Below are 20,258 nucleotides of genomic sequence, written 5' to 3'. Positions count from 1 at the left end.
TACAATAAAATGAATATTAATATTATATATGTAATAAAATAACATGTATATAATTTATCATAGTTGGTATGGTTAAAAGTATGGTAAGATCATCCGTTTAACCAGTTTACAGTAAGTTAAAACAGAACATGGTATATAGTGATATAAAAGAAAAGATGAAATGAAGCAGTAGATAATAAGACAAAGAAGAGGAATTCCATTTGATTGTGGCCCCTATTCTTTGTGAAAGTAATGCAGGTACGCGTAAGGAGTTTATGGCAGGATCTGAGTTGTTAAAGAAACAAGATCTGTTTTTTCTTTGTTAGCCCAGTATTTACAACTTCTTATTACTAGAGAGAACCATTTTCCTCATTTCTTCAATGAATAAACAAAACCACAAATAGTGATTTTTTTTATTTTATTTTTTTTAAGTCACCTATCATTCTTGCTGCAAGAACATGCTCTGTCCAAATATAGGATCCAATAACACCTGCCCATGACAGTTTTAGATTTCATTACAGTGAATCTTAAATCTGGTAATGGCAAACTCATATTTTGTACCACAGACAGGTAGGTTTCTAGGCCAAAGGAGTGCTTTATTAATCTTGCAAAAGGGGTAGTTTGAGATGGTCTTGCTGCAGCAAATCTCTGCATGCTGGCATCTTTAATTCTTAAATTTTGTTTTGTTGGATCAGTGACTCAGTACATGTCCCAGGCCACTTGTCTACAGTCTAAATAAAATACCTTAGACTAGCGTTTCTCAACCCATGAGTCGCAACACAAAAGGGGGTCACAAGAATATATGAAAGGGTTGTGAACAAACATTAAAAAGGGAAGGAGAAAAATATGGGAAACTGGCTTTTCCCATACAGGCTGGCAGAGTTTCAGCCTGCAAGGGGCTGCTTGGTGTTCCTCCTGCCCTACACACTGTGGGGCTGGGGGCGGGAGACCCTGGGTTGAGAGTGAGGGGCACTGTGTTAGACTTGCCTCTGTTACAAATGGGTCCCAGTATAAAAAAGGTTGAGAAGCATTACCTTTAGACCTATAGGCCTTGAGTCCTGCCAGAACAGCCCTTCTCCCCGTTTCATTTTAGAAGGATAAAACTCCGTCCAAGGGTTGTTTTGCTGTAGTGTTTACATTTTCAGTGTGCTTATTCTAGCTTGATTTGGGAGGGGGCAAAACATTGATTTATGTGCGTATGTAGGCGTATAAAAGCTTCAAAATGGGAGCACTGATAAAGTGTTGGAGTGCATCTGAGGCATGTTGTGTTGCAACCTTGCCGGTAATTAGAGACCCAGATGAGCTCAAGAAAAATGCCAGGAACAGTGACTTGTGCCTGTAATCGAAGCTTCAGAGGCTGAGGCTGGTGGATTTCTTGAACTCAGGAGTTCTGGGCTGCAGTGTGCCATGCCGAGCAGGTGTCTGCGCTTGTCAGCACCATCCGTGGGGTCTCCATGGGAGTTTGGAGTCACCAGGTTGCTTAAAAGTGGGAAAGACAGGTCAAAAAGACTTAATCTTTTAGATATGTTTTCCTAACTTGTTTATTAGTCATGCTTCTAAAACGGCTGGACGATTAATTCCCAAGTGTGCAATAACAGATTGGTTCGGAGGGAGCCAGGGGTGAACAGGAAGAGACTGGTGTCCCAGCTCAAACTGGTTTCATATTTTTTTTTTTTTTTAGGCAGGGCAGGCTATTTATTAGAAACAGCTTGCATTTTGATTAGGAGACCTGCAGGATTATTGACTCCTAAGCCTCAATAAGAGCCTTTTTCCATATTCAGACCATATCCTGTGTGTTTCCTACTGTAAACTCTGTAGGAATTATCCCCTTCCTAATGTTACACTGAAACCTTAAGGCTGCAGGGAGGTGAGGCTTACTGATGACCTGGGTCTTAAGGGCTCCCTCAACCTCCTTTGATAGGTTTAGACATCAGTTATAGTCATGCATGGTCTTAAGTACCACCTTTAAAAACAAACACATCACCAAAAAATCCAATGCCCCAGCTCTGATTGGCATATGCAAGTGTTACATTATCAAAAGTGGGTTCAATGACAATACTGGAGAAAGTGCAAGCAGAGCACTCAAATCTGTTTTGTGGCTTAGTGGAACAGCTTTAGGATGAATATTGGCAACCTACCTGACTTCATCAGTGAGCTAGGGTTGAAAAGATATTTATTCAGTTTCTGCGCGGAATATTTATAGTGTAAGTGGATGGAGTTCAGTACCTGGTAACAAACAAGGTTTTGTAATTACTCTCTAAAATAATATTCCATAGTATGTCTCTAGAACTTGGCTGCTGCTTCTGTTTCTGCATGTCAAAATTTAAAATGCACATAAAGGAAAAATGTTGATTTGCGAGGAAAAGGCATTTAATGATTTTAGAAGCTTGAATATTTTTGTTCAGATCAATAGATTCTATAGTATTTTCATCTGATAAGCACCTATTAAAGCAAGGCCCATAAAATAGGAAGTCCTTTCAGGCTTAAGAAAATTAAGCCTGAATAATGTTTTTTTTTTAAGCATGTCCATTATATACTGGACGATTGAAATTCGTATAAGCAGCAAATCTTGAAATGTGGATTTTTTAATTATTTTTTTTTGGGGGTGGGGGGTTGTTTTTAAATGGAGGTACCTTAGGTAGAAGCATTTGTTTTCCGTCTTTGGAACAGGGATGGTAGGATGCATTTTGTCATAGAAACATTTTTTTTCAAAATACCCTGAATAACTTGGGCAGTTCTGAAAAAATTAAGCCACATGAATTGGCATGGGTTTAGACCATGGTCTTGCAGTTGCATTTGTGAATATACCTGCTTTGTATGAGGTTCCCCCAGTGTGAATGTAACCCACTGCAGGACTAGGGCTTTGGCAGAAGCCAGAGTACATTAGGACAATTCATATCTTGATGTCTGGAAAAGGCATCCAAGAGCTACTTTTAATTAAAGTGCCTGGAGCATCTTGTGTATAAGCATCCCCAGAATGGCAGCAGAGGCACTTTGTCTAAAACTCGTTGAATGAGCCTAGTTAAAGTGTCCTGTTGCAATTTGAAGTGCGGAGACAGTGATACATGAGACACAGGGGCTGGCTAGATCCCAGTAATTACCACACTCCAGCAGACTTAATTAATTGAGACTGCTCCCCCATGCTGTAATTATGGCTTGTGAGCAGGCACCCAAAGTGATTTACAGCAATAGTTTTCAAACTGTTCCACAGCATGCTGGGGGTCCTCTATAGCCCCCCCAAAGAGACTGGAAGTAATGGCAGAGCAGGCCTGTAGGCGGTGTGCCACCATTGCCACTGGGCTGGGTTGCTTGGCTGCGCATCAGCTCGTGGGATGTAGGTAGTGGTTCTGCAGCCACAGAAGTGATGTGGAAGGGTTCAGTGACTTTAAGAAGCTTGAAAACCACGGGTCTACAGCATAAGACCCTTTCAAGCTAAAGAAACCAAAATTGATGAAGAATGGGATTTTCCAGGGCTCTTCAAGGGCTGAAGAAACAAACATTTTTTGTCTAATCTCAGCAAAACAAGCATAGGGACTGGATCGTTTGGATAGTTCTAGTGTAACCAACTAAAAGAGAACCCATTTAATAATGAAAGAGTAACTAAGGAGATAGTTCCCTGTATCTTGGTTCCCATAGACCTTGACATACACTCTTTCCCTTCCTTGTCCATCCCAAACTCTATTTATGAAACATGAGGATTTATCGCTGGCTTGAGCCAAACCTGATAAGGACAAAATTCCCCATTGGCTCAGCTCTATTTCATAACATTTGAACCATTGCCTGCAAGGCACAGGTAGATAGCTCAGCTCAGGGATCAGTATAGCACAACTGGGTGTGGCAATCTGTGTGGAGCATTGTGCATTATGCCATGCAGACATACCTTCAGTTCATACTGATCTTATACTGGTTTTCTTAAAATCTGAGTCTGCCCAATGTGTGGACCAACTGACGGAGAAACCTCTCTGTGAGCTAGTTTAGTGAAGGTGATGCATCATAAATGCTGCTCATTGTGCCAGTGTCTTACTCTTTTAAGTAAAAAATGTCTTAACCCCTTGACCATCCTGTGTATATAATAAGTTCTGTTGAATGGTCCTAACCCTGTGGGTACATGGTACATGCCATATTAACTTTGCTGAGTCCGACTTGGAAAAAAATTAAGTCTCTAGGCATCCTTGGGGCACAGCACTAAAATGGTTGAAGAGTTTTATGCCTGAATTCAACAGCAAACATAAGTAAAATAGATTTTATTTTTTAAAGAGAGCAAATAAGAGCCCTTGGAGTCGGATTTATTTCAGTGTTTTGTGCTGCTGGGCATTTACTGTAATTTTAACTTGTTCTGAATTAAGGAAGAAATGTGCTGAAATATCCCAGTCCCTAATTTTCAATTTCACGTAAATACTAAATGGGTTATTGCATTTTGAAAGCACTAAAGCAGATTGCAAAAAGGTTCCACATTTTTCTTTTTTAAATAAATTAAATCACTTTAATTGCTAATTGCACGTTGCAGTGCTGCTAAGTTGTCAGTTCTGCAGTGCATTTAAAATTAAGAATACAGTTTTAAGTGTACTTTCCCCTAAAATGAGAATTTTCCTTTCCAGTTGCATCTTAGAGATGCTTGGATGCAGTTTGTGAAGGGCCTGGCCCCTTAAAGTGGGTGGGAGTTGTTGCAGATGCATAGCAACTTAATTCTGAGCAATTTTTTCTAGTGGGACTGTTCATGTGAATAAAATGACTACTGTTCTTCAGAGGTGTACACCCTAGTCAATTCCACTGGTACATTCTATGAGAATCATTACTGGGTTTTTATTTCAAGTACAACTGGGACCAAATTGAAACATGAATAAAGGAAGAAACAGGTGCAACAAGGCACATTTAGCCAAGTACCATGGAAACTACCTGGGTTATGGCACTTGGCTCTTTCACACACTGTGCTGGAGTGAGGGCCATTCTAAATGACAGGATTTGTAGGTTCATAAATCTGCCCTGTCTGGTATGGCACTTGGCTCCTCAAAACTTCCATTGAAAAGCAAGAAGTTGTCTTTTTTTTAAAAAAGATATCAGTATGTTTTCACTTGCTTTGCCAAAAATAACAAAAGATTTGAGCTACCACAGTGCTTCCAGCAACCTGAAAACAGCTATAAATGTATTGAGTGCATTCTTTTGCTTGAAATCTTATCTGACAGTTCAAGTCTTGTATTTATCAGACTCTTCAGTCCAATTCATGTTGCATATGAAGAGTGGTCAAGCTTTGGAATAGGCTACTGTGGAATCTCCATCCCTGGAAGTTTTCAAGAGCAGGTTAGAGAAATAGTTGACTGGGATGGCTTAGTCAGGGATTATGTACAGACACTCATTTTTCTATTGGAAGAGCTTCTGCTTTTCCAGTGAAAACTGCAAGTGTATAGGAATTCAAGATTTTTTTCTCCTGGAGCAAAAATGGTGGTTCTGGGAGAAAAATAAGCCAACCCCAACCCAGTAGAAGCTGTTTCTGGAAGAGTTCCTCCTCGGAGACCAAACATTTGTACACTTGCCTTTCTGACAGAAGCCTCAAGGCAAGTCTGACATCCCAGTGTGCTTTGCTCCTGCCCCCTCCCTCATGGGTCCACAGAGACTCTGTCACTCAGGATACACTCTACTGCTCCAGCCAAGCAGGGAGGAAAATGTGCTTCCTGAATGCTGTGGCACCCTTTACCATCCCCATACTGTGTCTCATGGCTGCAGGGAGACTCAGGCTGTTGAGGCATCTGTAACCCCAGCACATGATGCTGGGCAGTCTGTGTCTTCATCTGGTGTGACACACAGACCTCGCAGAGCTGAACCACCCTAGGTCCACTCTCGCCAGACCAGGACCTGTTGGACCCATCCTTTTCCTTCTCTCTCCCCCTGAAGATTCAGTGGAGCTTGACCCTGACCTTGCCAAACCCAGACCCGCCAAACCCTGCCCTACTCCCTGCCCCATACCCAGACCAGTTGACCATGCTCCTGCCATTCCCAGAGCCCTCAGATATTATCCAGACATCAGAGGGAGTGGAAATAGGCAAGTCCAGGTGCAGGGGGATGTGGACAAGGTACTTTAGATACAGGAGATTGGAGGTGGTTGGTCTGAATCGGGAAGTAGACATAGACATATAGTCCTGCCACTTTCCCTATGGAAAAGGGGGAAACGCACCCGAGAAGACCCTCACCCACTTGACCAGACCCAGAACCACCTACTTAGATCCTAACCCTCCCTCCCCTATGCCCTTTTCCCCCACCACTGTAGCTGCAGTTATGCCAGACAGGATTTCCCCCACCCAGATTCTCTGAAGGTGTCCCAAGGAATCCTGTTTAAAGGCAAACCCCCAACATGGGGAAACTGAGGCACATCTCCATGCTGCCCACAACTCCTGGATCTGTGGGTTTCCCGTCTCCACCAGAGCTGCTGTTCAACCAGTCAGGCTTTTCCCCACCAAATCCTTCATGAAGCCTCAAGGAAAACAAAGTAAGTTCAGGAACGGGGTGCATCAGCCCGTGCATGTGGGACGGATGGAATAGAAGTTGATATGCCTGTTACTAACATGACGTTTCTAGTCTTCTTTCAGAACCTCACAGCTGTGAGAGGGTGGGAGGTGGGGATTATGGCTAGGAGTTCCCCAAGGGAGTGTGTTCCCCTAGGGTGGCCAGCCAGTCAGCTCTGCCTTGTGCACTTGGTTGTTGTCTGCTGTCTTTTGCAGCCATGGAATCCTTCAAAGCATGCTGGGATGGATGCACAAGAGCCAACTGCCTGGATGGCATCAGCAGCGCAAACTCCCTATTCTGCACTGGCCTGGCTCCTCTAACCATTGTACAGTGCCCGCCCAGTAAGCTTTTGTACCAGGAAAACAAAACTGGGAGAAGCTCTCAGATCATTTGAATGTTCGTATACAGTCAGGGATGATCTTGCCTTGAGCAGGTGGCTGGGCTAGATATCCTCATGTGGTCTCATCCAGCTGCACTTCCTTATGTTCCTATATTGCTCTTTCTGCTCTCAATTTTTTTTTTTTCCAGATCAAAAGTTAGGACCAAACCAAAAGCTCAGATCTGAACCCAAGTATCCAAAGGAGATCTGTTTCAGGCTCTCCTTTCTGAGCGTTGGGTTTTCCATCTATCTTTGTACTGCTACAAAAGAAAAAAAAACGATAAGGTTCCTCGTTGCCCTACCTGTATTTGATAACGGTGTGTAGGGTGTTGCTTCTGGGGTACACTAGTATTGTCTTTTAAAGTAGAACTGGGTTTCAGTAAATCTAGTCGATTAATTCTGTGCCAGAGATTCAACTTAAAATATACCTAAGCAGCTTTATGGCAGAATTTATGAAGACCTCTGTGGATTAGCTGTCACTTTCTTTTATCCAAAGTTTCCACAGAGGCAGTGTAGCAGACCTGGCAGTGTGAGGAGAAACACGTCCCACATGGCAGTCTATACTGAATGTCCTGGTAGGAATTTAAGGGATTAAGGATGGCAGGAAGGGCTGGTTATGACATGCCCTCTGCTGGCTGGTACAAAGAACTACACAAAATATTTTTTCCATCAAAACCATTAGAGCAGGACTGCTTGAGGGACTACAGCAAAACTGTGAGTATGACAACTGAATTAAAACACCATACACTAAAATTAGTCTGCTTCAATTCTGTAGAGCTGCTGCATCTCCTTGATTTGTATTTCACAAAAATTTCTTATGGGGTAGAATTTATATGTTGGTAGGAAAGTATATCTGAGAAACAGAAGGTGGGACTTGGTCTTGACTTCAATGGTTTTCATAGATCTAATTCTGAACTATGTCGAGCCCTATCAAAGCCTATTTAGATATTCTCTTTGTCTCACTGAAGAATCATTACAAGTGACTGAACTGCATTAGTAGAGATTGTTCTAAATAAGCCCTGTTGGACGGTACTTAATATCTTAAATCATCACTCTAACTTTGTATGCTATGCAAAATTTCCTTTAATAAATATAAATCTTGACTTTTCTTAAAGCATCTGATGAAAAATTAGTGAAACAAAAGTACCTTAAAACATATGCTAATAACTGCCTCACAAGACATCCTTGTTAGCAGCTTGTAAACTTATCCCTCTTCTAGCAGGTGCTTCTGATGGACATTTTATATTATATTTACCATCACTGTTTTTATTATTTCTTTCCAAAATATAGGAACCTGCACTGACAGATTTCATTTGGCTGAGAGTGCTGTTATCCAGGTTCTCAAGCTATTTGCTAAAGGTTTTTTTTTTCCCTCTACCACTTCTAATGTAGGTACGAGAGGAATGCAGACTCCTCAATGCTCCACCTGTTCCACCACGAAGTACAAAGCCCTCATCCACGAGTCCGTCCATTCCTCCTCGTACGATCAAACCAGCACGGCAACAAACGCGTTCACCAAGCCCGACTCTGTCCTACTATTCTTCAGGACTGCACAACATGTATGTCTAAGCTGTGGAATCTAAATCATAATGTGTTTGCTTTTTTATTTTATTTAATTTTACATTTAACTAGCCTGTCAGTTTATTTAAAAAAGGTTAGTATACTGACTGTTCCTGCTATGGGTTAATTTATGCAAGTGGCTATTTTAAAATCTTCTAAAGAAGGCAAATTTGGGTAAGCACATTTATTATTTAATACGCGGAAGTTACTATTTTCTGTAACATCTTGATTATACATAACATAAGATGGAAGTGTAGAAGCTAACTTTAAGAGCATTTAACTCTAAAATAAAAACTTTTTGTAGTATGATACAATGGAAACATTAAAAACGTTAAATGCAGGATCACATACTGTTTCTCAGTAGTACCGTTGGTCTCCCATGACTAAGTGACTATCTTGTAACTTCTATACAATGAATAAACTATATTGTGACTTGAGGAAAAAAGTTATTAGAATATTTAATATCTTTTTTGCCAATCACAGGAGATGTATGGTCCATTTTTTGTTTCTGGCTGTCGTCATCTTAGGTGCTCCAGGGGAAGTTGTTTGCAGCCCTCAAGGAGGAAATTTCTCTAATAACCTGCTTATTGGTGAAGTTGTTTTCCTGGATTTCCCCATTTTTAGAGGTCTGCACATACCCTGAAGCATAAAAACTTAAAGATCTATAATAACTGAATGTCTGCCCTTATCTAAACAAATGTCTATGACCTTTCTGAAACTTGTCAGAACAAGGGCCTCAATTATGTCCTGTGGCATTGAGTTCCAGTGGGTTTACGCTACCATAGGTGTGCAAGTTCTGAAAATGTTTACCTCATCGGCTGTATACCTACTGGTTTTGTTTTTCTTTTTTTTAAAGTTACAGAAGACTTTCTTGTTCTCGTATTGAGAGGGTATGACAGGAGCACCCAATTTTAATTTCTTTGTGCCATTTGTTGTTTCATACATCCCTGTGAGGTCGTCTCTTATTACCTTCCTGTCTGAATTAGACAGCCCTAAAGCCAGATTCTGTACACTGGTAAGATAACTTTGCATTGCATCATTAAGAAAATGCTTGGAAAGCAGATGGAGATGAGAATTTTTCCTATTAAGAGTTATTCCTTTTTTCTTTGCTGTTATAAGCCTTCCTCCTGCACAAAACATGGTTCCCTATCTCTTAACTGTTTTCTTTGAGTGCATCTGCACATTCAGTAGAAGTTTTTGAACTGTCACACAATGCTGTCCCAAGTTTCCATCCTGACTGCTTGCTAAATTACAAGTAAAAAAAAAAAAGAGAATTCAAATAGTTCTTTCCATTGTGTTGGTTTGTCTCTTATACAAATACATTATTTAAAAATATGTTTTTAATGTTTGGCAGAATTACTTTCCAGTTTTCTTAGTAAAGCTTTATGGGTTCATAATTCCTAGGATCACACCTCAACATCTCTTCTTTTTTTATGTTGGGTAAAGAATTTGACTTTCCCCTCCACATCATTGTAGCTGATTCTAATAGGAGGTTGCATGCTGCTGTTGGCAAGTTTCACTCCTTGGTTTTAAACTCATGCAGTGCTTTTAGATATTAACTGTCCAGTCTTGTTGGCTGACAGTAATTAGTTTTTATCACTGGGGACTAGTGCAGTGTGACCTGACTTGGGTCCACTTGGAGGAAAAAAAAGACAGGTGCCTTCACAGCTTAATTTAACTGTAAATTTAAATGGCAGTTTTATAATACCAAATTATCACTGTTCTTTTTCACTTACTCTGTATTCTGCTTCATAAACGGCAGTGTATGTTTCATTAAGTGCTCTTTGTGGCTTTCAAGTCATGAGCAGAGTAGTATCTTAGGAACTTTTAAATATAAGCCCTTTGGGGCAGGAATTCTCTCTTCCATGTTAGTGTAGCACACATTTAGTACAATGGGGACTGAAACTTGAATGGGGTTTTTGGGTGCTAGCATAAATATATTTATGGTTGACAAAAATGTACCATTCTAGAAGAGTCTGCATCTTCAGGTAAGATTGCTCCTATACCCTGGTGTTGTGAATAGGAAACTAGGTAGAGGAGAGAAAAAAGGTTATGTGAGGAATAGCATGTAGTTTCCTGGTGAAGTTAGCATAACCAGGGAAACTTTTTAAAGATAGTTTAAACATTGTGGGAAGTGCAGAGGGACAACAAGATTAACAGTGATAATAAATCAAGGTGACCATTTTCAGTTCTTAATGTTCTCCCGGGTTTAGTTTGGAACACCCAGCCCCTGATTAAGTATACATGTTGTTCAAGCACTAGCAGTTCTTTGCTTTAGCTACCTTTCACTCACTCTTTTTTATTATTTTTTAAAGCAGCATAACAGAAAGTGACCCAACAGATCCAACCGAGAGTGCCCCTGTCTCTTGTTACCCTTGTAATGTGGTGACAACAGAATCAAAAGAGCCTGACAGCAAGATGCCTTTTGGAAGCCCCTCAGCTGAAGCTCTGTCTTGTAGGTTGTCCTGGCCAAATCATTTTTCTGGAACTTCTGAAGGCCTAAATAGGAATGACTTCCTGCTGGATCCAAGCAGAAGTTATAGTTATCCAAGACAGAAGACACCGGGCACACCAAAGAGAAACAGTCCAGCACCTTTTACTTTTGACTTTGATGGATGTGAAATCCCTGCTGGGTACTCGCAGCTGGTCCCAGCTGAGTTCAGTAATGCCATCTCCAGTTGTCCAAAGTCTGCAAGTTACTCTTTAGAATGCACTGATGAGAAAACTCTGGCAGTCAGCGATACAAAGCAGAGCCATTCATGCCCTGCCTTACCTCCTCGTGCACCGAAAATGAATGATGAGAAGCCAGCTGTAGACCTATGCCCTTTGCCTCTGAAAATAGATGGTGCTGAAGAAGAATCTCAGACTGCATCACCAGACCTGTCAGAAGATCAGTACCTTGTTAAAAAGGGCATGCAGGATGCTTTCTCTATTTCTTACCCTTTTTCATCTCCGCTTCACTTTCAGTTAGCACCAAGGTCTTGTGGTGATGGCTCTCCCTGGCAGCCACCTACAGACCTTTCTGGACTCTCAATAGAGGAAGTATCTAAGTCTCTGAGGTTCATTGGTTTATCAGAAGACGTCATATCTTTCTTTGTTACGGAGAAGATTGATGGCAATTTACTTGTTCAGCTTACGGAAGAAATTCTTTCAGAAGACTTTAAGCTAAGCAAATTGCAGGTTAAGAAAATACTGCAGTTCATTAATGGCTGGCGGCCTAAAATGTAGTCCAGTGATGCTGACTGGTGTTTAATGAAACTGTATGCGGTACGTGCTAAGAGCACTGGGGCTAGTACGTCATTTCCTGTTTTTTGCACTAAAAGCCCTTCCTGTAAATAATAGTAATAGAAGAAATTTACTATGCAGATAACATTTTGAGTGGTGAACAGATTCTTTTATATGTCAATACAAAATGTAGAGAACCTTATAGAAGTGTGCCTTGTGCATCACTGAACATTCAGCAGCTGCTAAAAACTGGACGTTAAGGGAATTTTTACTCCTTGTAGTCTGTCAAGATGTAGTATTTATTGCTGAATAATCAATGCTGAAAGACACACAAATCCAGTTTACAATTTTATGTTAACAGCAAAATATAATGCATTTCTTTTGGGCTTATTTTTTCAAATAGTAATTGGCAACATGCTATGACTTCTTTTAATTTCTGTTTTTCACTAAAGGATGCATTCAAATCTATAAAATCGTCCTTTTCAATAATGTAGCAGAAAACGTTAGAGCTAAACAAATGCTTTGAAGTGAGGCTCACAGTATGTTCTTCAAGATACTTTTACAAAAGTCTACCTGTAAAGTACTCACGGATAAACTTACTGTGTTGTTGCACCTGAACAAAACCCTTTTAATATTAAAATATATAAGTCATTAACCCTGATGATAACATTTTGTCCTTTTCTGGTTGTCTGTAGGGGAAAATCATTCCTACCGAACCAATCTGCCATTTCCATGTCTTGATTTAGAAGTTCACAATCTGTAAGTTTCAAAAGTGGCTTTGTTGTCAGATCAGTGAAATAGTAACATGACTGCCAGCCTTCACGGGAAGGGCATCAAATAGTATGTTTCCTTTAGTAGATCCCAACAATGTAACAGTGGAGTCTTCTACTAATTGAGGGCCATTTTGCTGGCCCTTTTCTGCCAGAAAGAAAACCAGTTTTCTTGCTGCTGTTATGAGATGAAAATAGTGATTTCATGAGCTACACTTTACACTGCAGTCAGCTATATAGGCAGATCCTTGCAACTATGCAGAGTCCCATTGAACTAAAACATTGCTGAGGTGGAAGGGAAAAGCAAAAGCACTTGAACTTCCCATAAAAGGCTGAGAGGACTCTAAATACCCTGAGTGAAATTGTATGCCACGTTTTCAAGGCTTAGTCAGCACAAACTTGGTTCTGCCAGCCTAACTCAAGTTCTGACGGCAAAACTCTGCATGCGTCTGCCCGTAGAGCAACTTCGTGGTGGCAGCATCCCATTTCTGACTGCAGTCGCACCACCTTGCCCAAACTACACGGGTTCTGCTGCCACTGGCAGACAGCAGAAGATTCATCTGGACAACCCCATGCCTTCTGCCCACTGCAGCAATCCCATGAGCAACTGGTACCCTCCTAGAAAGCACTGCACACTGTAGAGGCACAGCTGCTGCAGGAGTCAGGCAGAGTGACCAGAAGCACATTGGGCATGTGCATGTTCTGGGGTAGCTTTGTGATGCCAGCTGCCCTCTCTCCTTAACTACTGCTAGCACAACCAAGCGCGCGTGGACGAGGCCTGCGAGACGCAGCATGGAACGACTGGTCCAAGTGCTAGCACAGGGGAAAGAGTGGTGACTTCTAGCTGCCCTTTGAGCCTCCTTAGTCCTGCATACCTTGGGGAGCCAGCCTCCCTGTGCACCTGGAGAATTCTGCCCTGGTCAGAACCTGACCTCTCAGAGCCCTTTTTATACTTCTGGGGTACTTTTACCTGGTTTCTGGAGGCCTGAGCAGGGATGCAAGTGTCTCTACTATGTTTTCATCTTTTTTCATAGATGGAAAATGTAAGAAGTGTGGTGGAAGCAACAAGAGTAAGCAGGAAGGTACATCGGGGTTCGAGAGACTGATGGAGCAGGTCTTCTCAACTGCAGAACTGCTTTGAGGGGATGTTGCTTCTGGTGACCTGTACAAATCTCATGTCATGCCTTATTCAAAGTCCAGTTTTACTATTTGTATTGCAGTAGCACCTTCAAGACCCTATTGGACATCCATCTATCCCTTTCCCCACCCCACTAACCCGCATGTCCCCTCGTCCCAAAGAAAACCAAATCAAAACTCCCTGCCTCAGAGTCTGTTGTTTCTTGCCAAATGCTAAGATTAGACAGATGCAACAAATCAATAACTATCCTTGACTACTTCTGCTATTTTTATAATGAGGGGTTTCAAAACATACCCTCGGAATCAATTTTCTAAGTGCAAGTAGGATTGAATGAATAAATAAAGACTAAGTGAATTAATTTTGGGTACCATTCAGAGCTAAGCACTATTGTGTCCATAGGCACATGCAGAGTGTAATTGCTGCTTATTAAACCTAACTAAATCCAGCTGTCACTCAGCAAAGGAAGGTCCAAGCTTTTTACATTTAAAATGAAGGGTACCTATTTTTGTTTGTTTCGCTTGTTAATGTTAAAAAATGTTTGATCTCCAAAAGAGGGTGGTTGTCTTAATAGTGGTAAATGCCTCAGAACATTACAGGTTATGTCTCCACATTTATTATCCCAGCCAGTGCCGTGCTAATTTGGCTGTACTGCTTCTAGTACCTAAGACAGCTCTATCTCTATATGGTACTGCATTGTGCTGTAGCCATATCCTAAAACATCTGTGGGAAACTGGCAGCTTTGATTTGTAGTTGGATGCATACTGTTTGCCTGCCTTTTGGCCTGCTTTTGTTATAGACAACATTTAATGGATTTTGAAAATGAGGAGTCTAAGGGCCTTATTGCACCTCATGCTGTGAGCTGCATAAATGTTGATCAGTGTTAGTTGTAGCTTGATGTTTGGAGCACTTGCACCCTTAGTCTAGAAACCTTCTCTGACTGTGTCCTTCCCCTTCACAGCTGTGACATGCTGTTAGAGGCTTGGTCAGCAGGGGCAGGTCTAGGAGCTGCAGCAGTGAGTTGTCAATACAGTGCTGATGAGCCAGGATGGACTTCTATCCCTGCTGCATGGGTGGAGAGATCCTGAGATACTGCAGGGTTGAGAGATCCCAGGATACTGCAGGACATCCCCTTGGGTGGCGCGTCTGTGGGGAGTGGCCACACCTTAATGGAACAGGAGCTGGGTAATGTGGATCAAAGATAATCCTGGCCTGGAGTGCTGTAAATCTGAGCCACATAACAAGTGCATAAAACCAATTTAAGGTGTTAATGTGCAGACTGTCCAAGGGTTAAGAGCTCCAGGAGCCATCCAGAATTACCATATAACAAGCCCCGAACTCCCTGTTAACACCATACCTCCATAATGCCTACCTAGACAAAAAAAGGGCTTCCAGAAGGACAGAGGAATATGCATATGTTTTTGGATCAGGTCCATAGCACATAGCCACAGCTGCAACGTCTAATGGAAGACCAATCAGACTTACTTATGCGCCCCTTCAAATGTTTTGTTCTGTCATAGCATTGCTTATACATTTTTAGGCATAGTAAGCTAGCATACAACATGCCTCTCACCCTTTCCCAAAAATAGTTCACAGGCTTCATTTCACAAGCTGTTTTTGAGAGGGGTTTGTGTGTCCTTGAATTCCTGTTTATAGTGACTTGTTTTTGTTGTTTTCCTCCAACCAAAACAGCTTAAGCAAGCTGCCAATTTGGCCCACAGGCCCAGTTTTTTAAAAAGTGCTTGGTCCTACATTCTCAGCCATTTTTAGATACTTAGAGTTCACCACCTAATTACCTTTGAGAATCTAGGCCTACAATCTTGCAGCCCTGAGTGGAGTAAGCGGCTTAGTCAAATATGTCTTACTGTAAGTTAGTAGGATTTGAGAGTCTAATTTGCTTTTGAAAACTGGACTTGCCCATTTAAGTGACGTAAGCTGTATCAAAGCACTGCCTAAATAGCTTTAAAAATCTGGGTGCAGAAATTTAAATCTATAGTTATAAAGTGCCATGCTAATGCATGTCAGCTACAGCATTAAAGTTATCTGAATATTCCCACCAATTTGAAAATGTCTCAGTCTGAAAGTTTTGGACAGATTCTCTGATGTCCTTAGCACCTCCTGTGAAGGTGCTGGGAGTCCTCAATTCTGTGTTAGTCAATGGGAGGTGATGACATCACTTTGAGATTTGAGAGAGATTTCTAATTTAGTTGGTGTATAAGATGCAAATACTCTGCTTTCTGCCATTTTCAGACTAACACAGCTACCTACCTCTCCATGTAATTATCACTTGGAGTAAATTTAACAAGTGTTGACTCTGACTCCTACTCTTATGTTTAAGAGAGAGTCTACAACTTGGCTGTCAGATTCTTTAATTGTAATTGTACTTTAAGTCTGTCTCTAAATCATTTTGCATCTAAGCATATTTGCAAGCTAAGGCTGTCTGGTGTCTTATTCTGTTTAGTCTGAGAGATGTAGTCAAAATATACATCAGTCAAGGTACAAGCAAATTCACAAATTCTTTATGGAAAAGTGCACCTTATTCTGTCGTTTCAGATTTTATTGTGCTCTTTCGTGTAGCTTTGAACTTGCTGGGTTTTTTTAATAGCTGAAATCAGGCCCATAAGGTTAATTTAATGATTTGGTATCTTACGCTCTTTTTAAAAGGGCCAGTTCTGGAATGCCAGAACAAGATGCCATCCACGGTTGTGTACTTTCTGGAACAAGAGCTTTCTATTCTTTCTATGCAACACAGTGGCATGTGTACTAATAGTCCCTTTTACCTTTTGAAAAGTATAGAGGCTTTTATGGGGCAGCAACAATACTCCTGAGGGGGAAGAACAAGAAGAAATATTTAGGAGAAACAAAGGTCAATTTTTAAGTACCCATATTGTGCCTATAATTAAGATTCTTCTATATTACTATTACTACCTTTGTGACTAACCAAAGTCTTACTGAAATCAGTTATTGTATATCTTGCTATCTTTTTTTTCTTTACTTTTGCTGTATTAAAAGTAGGTTATACTTGAAACTTAGGCAAAACACACTTCATCCACCCAGTAGAAGCAAAAAAATGCATATGGTTTGCAGCTAGAACTGGATGAAAGCAGCTTTGTATCTTTTATGTGGTTATTTGGTGCCACCATCTTACCACATTAATTGACTTGGTTTCACAATAGCTTCAAGAGAAGCTGTGTGCAAGTAGCTGCAACATTGTAAAAACACTTAATTTCAAGTCCCTCTCCTTTTTAATTTTTTTTATAAAGTACTTGATATGCTTTCTACTGCATCTTCCTCTTGAGACATCTACTTAGCTGTTTCCCTGCTAAATATGTTTTAATACAAGTTGCTTAGGTCTTTATCACTGGAAGTGAGCTAAGGTATGTACAGAAGGGAAAATGATGCGGTGGTTGAAGGCATGTCTGTGTAGAATGGAGAGTAAACATAGCAAATCTAGGGGACCAGATGGGGTGTACTCTACACTAATCAAAAAGGATGCACTGGAAAACAGCTACTAGCCCCCCAGGGCTAACAGGCATAGGATGGGGCAAAATCTTACCAAAATTGAGCTCGCCCAGTTACATTCTTTGGATGCAATTAGTATTTGAAGTCCTCAGCTTTCCAGCTAGATGGTATTGGTACATTATTAGCCAAAATAAATAGGTTACCTGTGTTGTCACAAGGTATTTGTAATACTGGGTAACGAATGAGTGCAAGTACATTGCTGTGGCCTTGGGAAAAGCACCTTTCTAGTGAGGATGTCTTCAACTTCTAGTAGTCCAAGAGTTGTTTAAGTCTGACCATCTATATTCATAATGATCAGACTGTCATATGTTAAAATTTCTGGTATGATTCTGATTCTTCTTGACTTGGGTAATCTTCCACTGAGTTGTTGTATAAAATAACTATGTTTAGCTATTTTAAATTACGTTTTTGATCTACGCAAAGTGAATATTTGAAAGCAACACAAAAATCCTTGGCTTAGTATATTTCCGTTATAAATTGAGGTGTGTTTTTGTGGAATTGTGCTGTTTTGGGCTTCTCTGGAAAAGGCTGAAGGTAGATTATTTAAATCCAGGTGCAAATAAATATCCCTGTAATGTATATGAACAAATTTAAACTGTATTGTAAGTATATAAACTGTACATTAAAGATATTATTTTCATGATACTTCAAATGTGTCCAGAGTTCGATGTAAATGACAGGTCACAGATATAACAAAATGTCTGGGAACATGGAGAAACTGACACCTTTGCTTGCACCAGTATAAATTGAGGGTAAACATCACTGAAATAGCAGGATGATTGTGTAAAATGAGTGAATGTAATGAAGAAGAGTGATCAAGCCCATACATTTAACATTATTATAAATGTTACTAGTGCTATCTACATGTATAGGAATACTGGGACCAGGATCCAGGGTTTCCACACAAGAATTTGTCCTTCCCCCACCTTCCATTGTCCAGTGGAAACTTATTCAAAACTTTAAAGAGCATATGGCTGGAAACTTGTCACACCTCTAGGGGCAATGTATTCAATGAATGCTTTCCTAAAAATCAAGAAAAGAGATTTGGCTTATGTATGTGAAGCAAGCACCTGGTTTAAGTCATCGTCGTCGTCATCATCATCATCATCGCCCTTTAGGTATTCCTAAAGAAGTTTCCTACTCTTTCTAAGAAAAGATGCATTTTCTGGGCACCAGGATGGATCAGAGGGAGTAGAGGCAGTTGTGTTACAACTAGTAAAGAAAGCCTGGCTTTCTTGCACGCATACCAGCCTCTGGCTTCTTTACTATTCCTTCCATCCAGGAAGAGCACACACCAACTGCAGATGCTTGATCAGCCTGACAAAGGGTATTTAAACCTGAAAGCTTGCTAAGAAGAATTTTTGCAACTATCTGAGTTGGTCTAATAAAAGATATCAGATTTACCCAAAGAACCTTGTTTGTCTATGTCCTTAGACCAGGGGTGGGCAAAATGTGGCCCGCAGGCCAAATGTAGCCCACCAGGACATTCTATCCAGCCCACAGAGCCCCTAAAAAATTTTGAAAATTAATATTAATCTGCCCCTGGCTGCCTGTCATGCATCCTTTGATGGCTTGCCAAAACTCAGTAAGCAGCCCTCTGCCCAAAATAATTGCCTGGCCTTTCCTTAGACCAGCATGGCTACAACCTATGCCCCTGTCCCTTGTCAAACACCTGTGATAGGAACAGGGAGAATAAGTTGAAAGGAAATGTGTAAGTTATTTTTTATTAGCACTGTAAGGAAATTTGGCAGACAACCCCAGAATTATTATGACGGTAGTGAAACCGACATAGGGCTGTTGTATGTCTTTCTTTTGGGGTGGATGGTGGCTGATTTTTGTAGTACCAAGACATTCCACACAGTGTCAGACTTGCATACAGCTGAGGAAAGATAAAATGTCCTTTATAACTTGCTCAAATAAATATTTGGGGTCATGACCATCATTAAGACTCAAGAATCACTAACCAGCAGTCTTTGTCAGTCTTGTAGAGGCCCTATTATGATCAGTGTCTATTCAATCATACTTACGCTATGTCATTCCACATGTTGTTTTCCATGTGTATGAGCCAGCTCTACTAAACTATTTGTTCAAAAGGGAAGTTGGAGTTGAAGGAATAAAACTAGAAGACCTACAAGGGTATTGCTTCCCAGAAGACTATACTTCCTTACAATTATAGCTTGGCTGATCCTGTTGACTGAAACACTTGCAGAGCAGTAAGAGAAATGGATGACTGCAAAGGATTTTCAGACAAACCTCAGTGTTGGCACTGGATTGAGTCACGTGGGTTTACAATTATGTTTTTACCAGGCCCTCCTTGCTGGGAAAGCAAACATGTCAGTAACCACCTTCAGGACACACTTTCAGGACCAAGGACTTGATCCTTCAGAAAGATAGCATTGATCATAATGGACTAGTACCTGGTCTTTAGGTATCTCTACTACAGTCAGTCCAATTACATTAGGGATGAGCCTGTCTCAGTGCTCTGTTAGCTCTGCCCAAGAACAGATCTAATATTTCAAAAAGAGGGAAGCAGGTGATGTGACTGATGCCACAGGGGTGGTTGCAGCTGTCCCTTACCCTCACGAGTGGATTGTGTTAGTGCAGCAACTGCCAGTGACTTTTTCTGAGTGCCCAAAGCAGGTACGATTCCCTTGTAGAAGTTTGTATTCGGAACTAAATCAGAACTTCTTCTCTGATTCTCTCTCTAATGGCCAAGCTAATTCTCAAATGTTCAAATCTAATATTGGCACAGAATACAAAGTGGTCTTAGAATAAAAAATAATAGATTTAAATCATGACAACTATTAAAGCAATTTAGATATAGTCTTGGTAGCACAGTGAAAATGTTTCTGCTTATTTATGTTGCTAATAGAAGGTAGGACACATTCCATGGACAGCTGTATGAAAATTCAATCTAGATATCTGGATCATGCAAACAACCCTGTTCTAGCTGGTGTATGAGAGCTGTGACATTCCTGTCCATGCTGGCCTACTGCTCTAAGGACCCATGCACTCTCCTACAAGGAATATTTGATTCTTAATACTATGGCACTTTTGGCAATTTTTGGCAGCTGTGTGTCTGTAAATAAGTGAATTAATGTTAAAAAATATTATTTGGCAATGCTCATAAATATAAATGTAGGTTTATTGTCAAAGGGTTGTGTTCCCAAATGAGCATGCTCCAACCAGA

General features: G+C 40.7%; 1 protein-coding gene across 2 annotated transcripts in view; it reads left to right on the top strand.

Annotated features, from left to right (window-relative positions):
- The window catches only part of GAREM1 (GRB2 associated regulator of MAPK1 subtype 1), a 137,523-nt gene extending 119,810 nt beyond the window's left edge, over positions 1–17,713 (top strand). Inside the window, exons 5-6 of one of the 2 annotated variants that reach the window (XM_019547528.1) lie at positions 8,249–8,415; positions 10,735–17,713. In XM_019547528.1, coding sequence (XP_019403073.1) covers positions 8,249–8,415; positions 10,735–11,644 — 1,077 coding nt within the window. In that variant the 3' untranslated portion in view covers positions 11,645–17,713. Of the gene's footprint in view, positions 1–8,248; positions 8,416–10,731 lie in introns of both variants that reach the window. The other variant, XM_019547519.1, reaches the window with a different exon arrangement.
- The last annotated feature ends 2,545 nt before the right edge of the window (positions 17,714–20,258 follow it).

Source organism: Crocodylus porosus, unplaced genomic scaffold, assembly GCF_001723895.1.
Source record: "Crocodylus porosus isolate Cpor-Errol unplaced genomic scaffold, CroPor_comp1, whole genome shotgun sequence".
Classification (NCBI taxonomy): Eukaryota; Metazoa; Chordata; order Crocodylia; family Crocodylidae; genus Crocodylus; species Crocodylus porosus.
The sequence above is the reverse complement of the archived record's forward strand: the minus strand, read 5'-3'. Positions and strand labels throughout refer to the sequence as shown.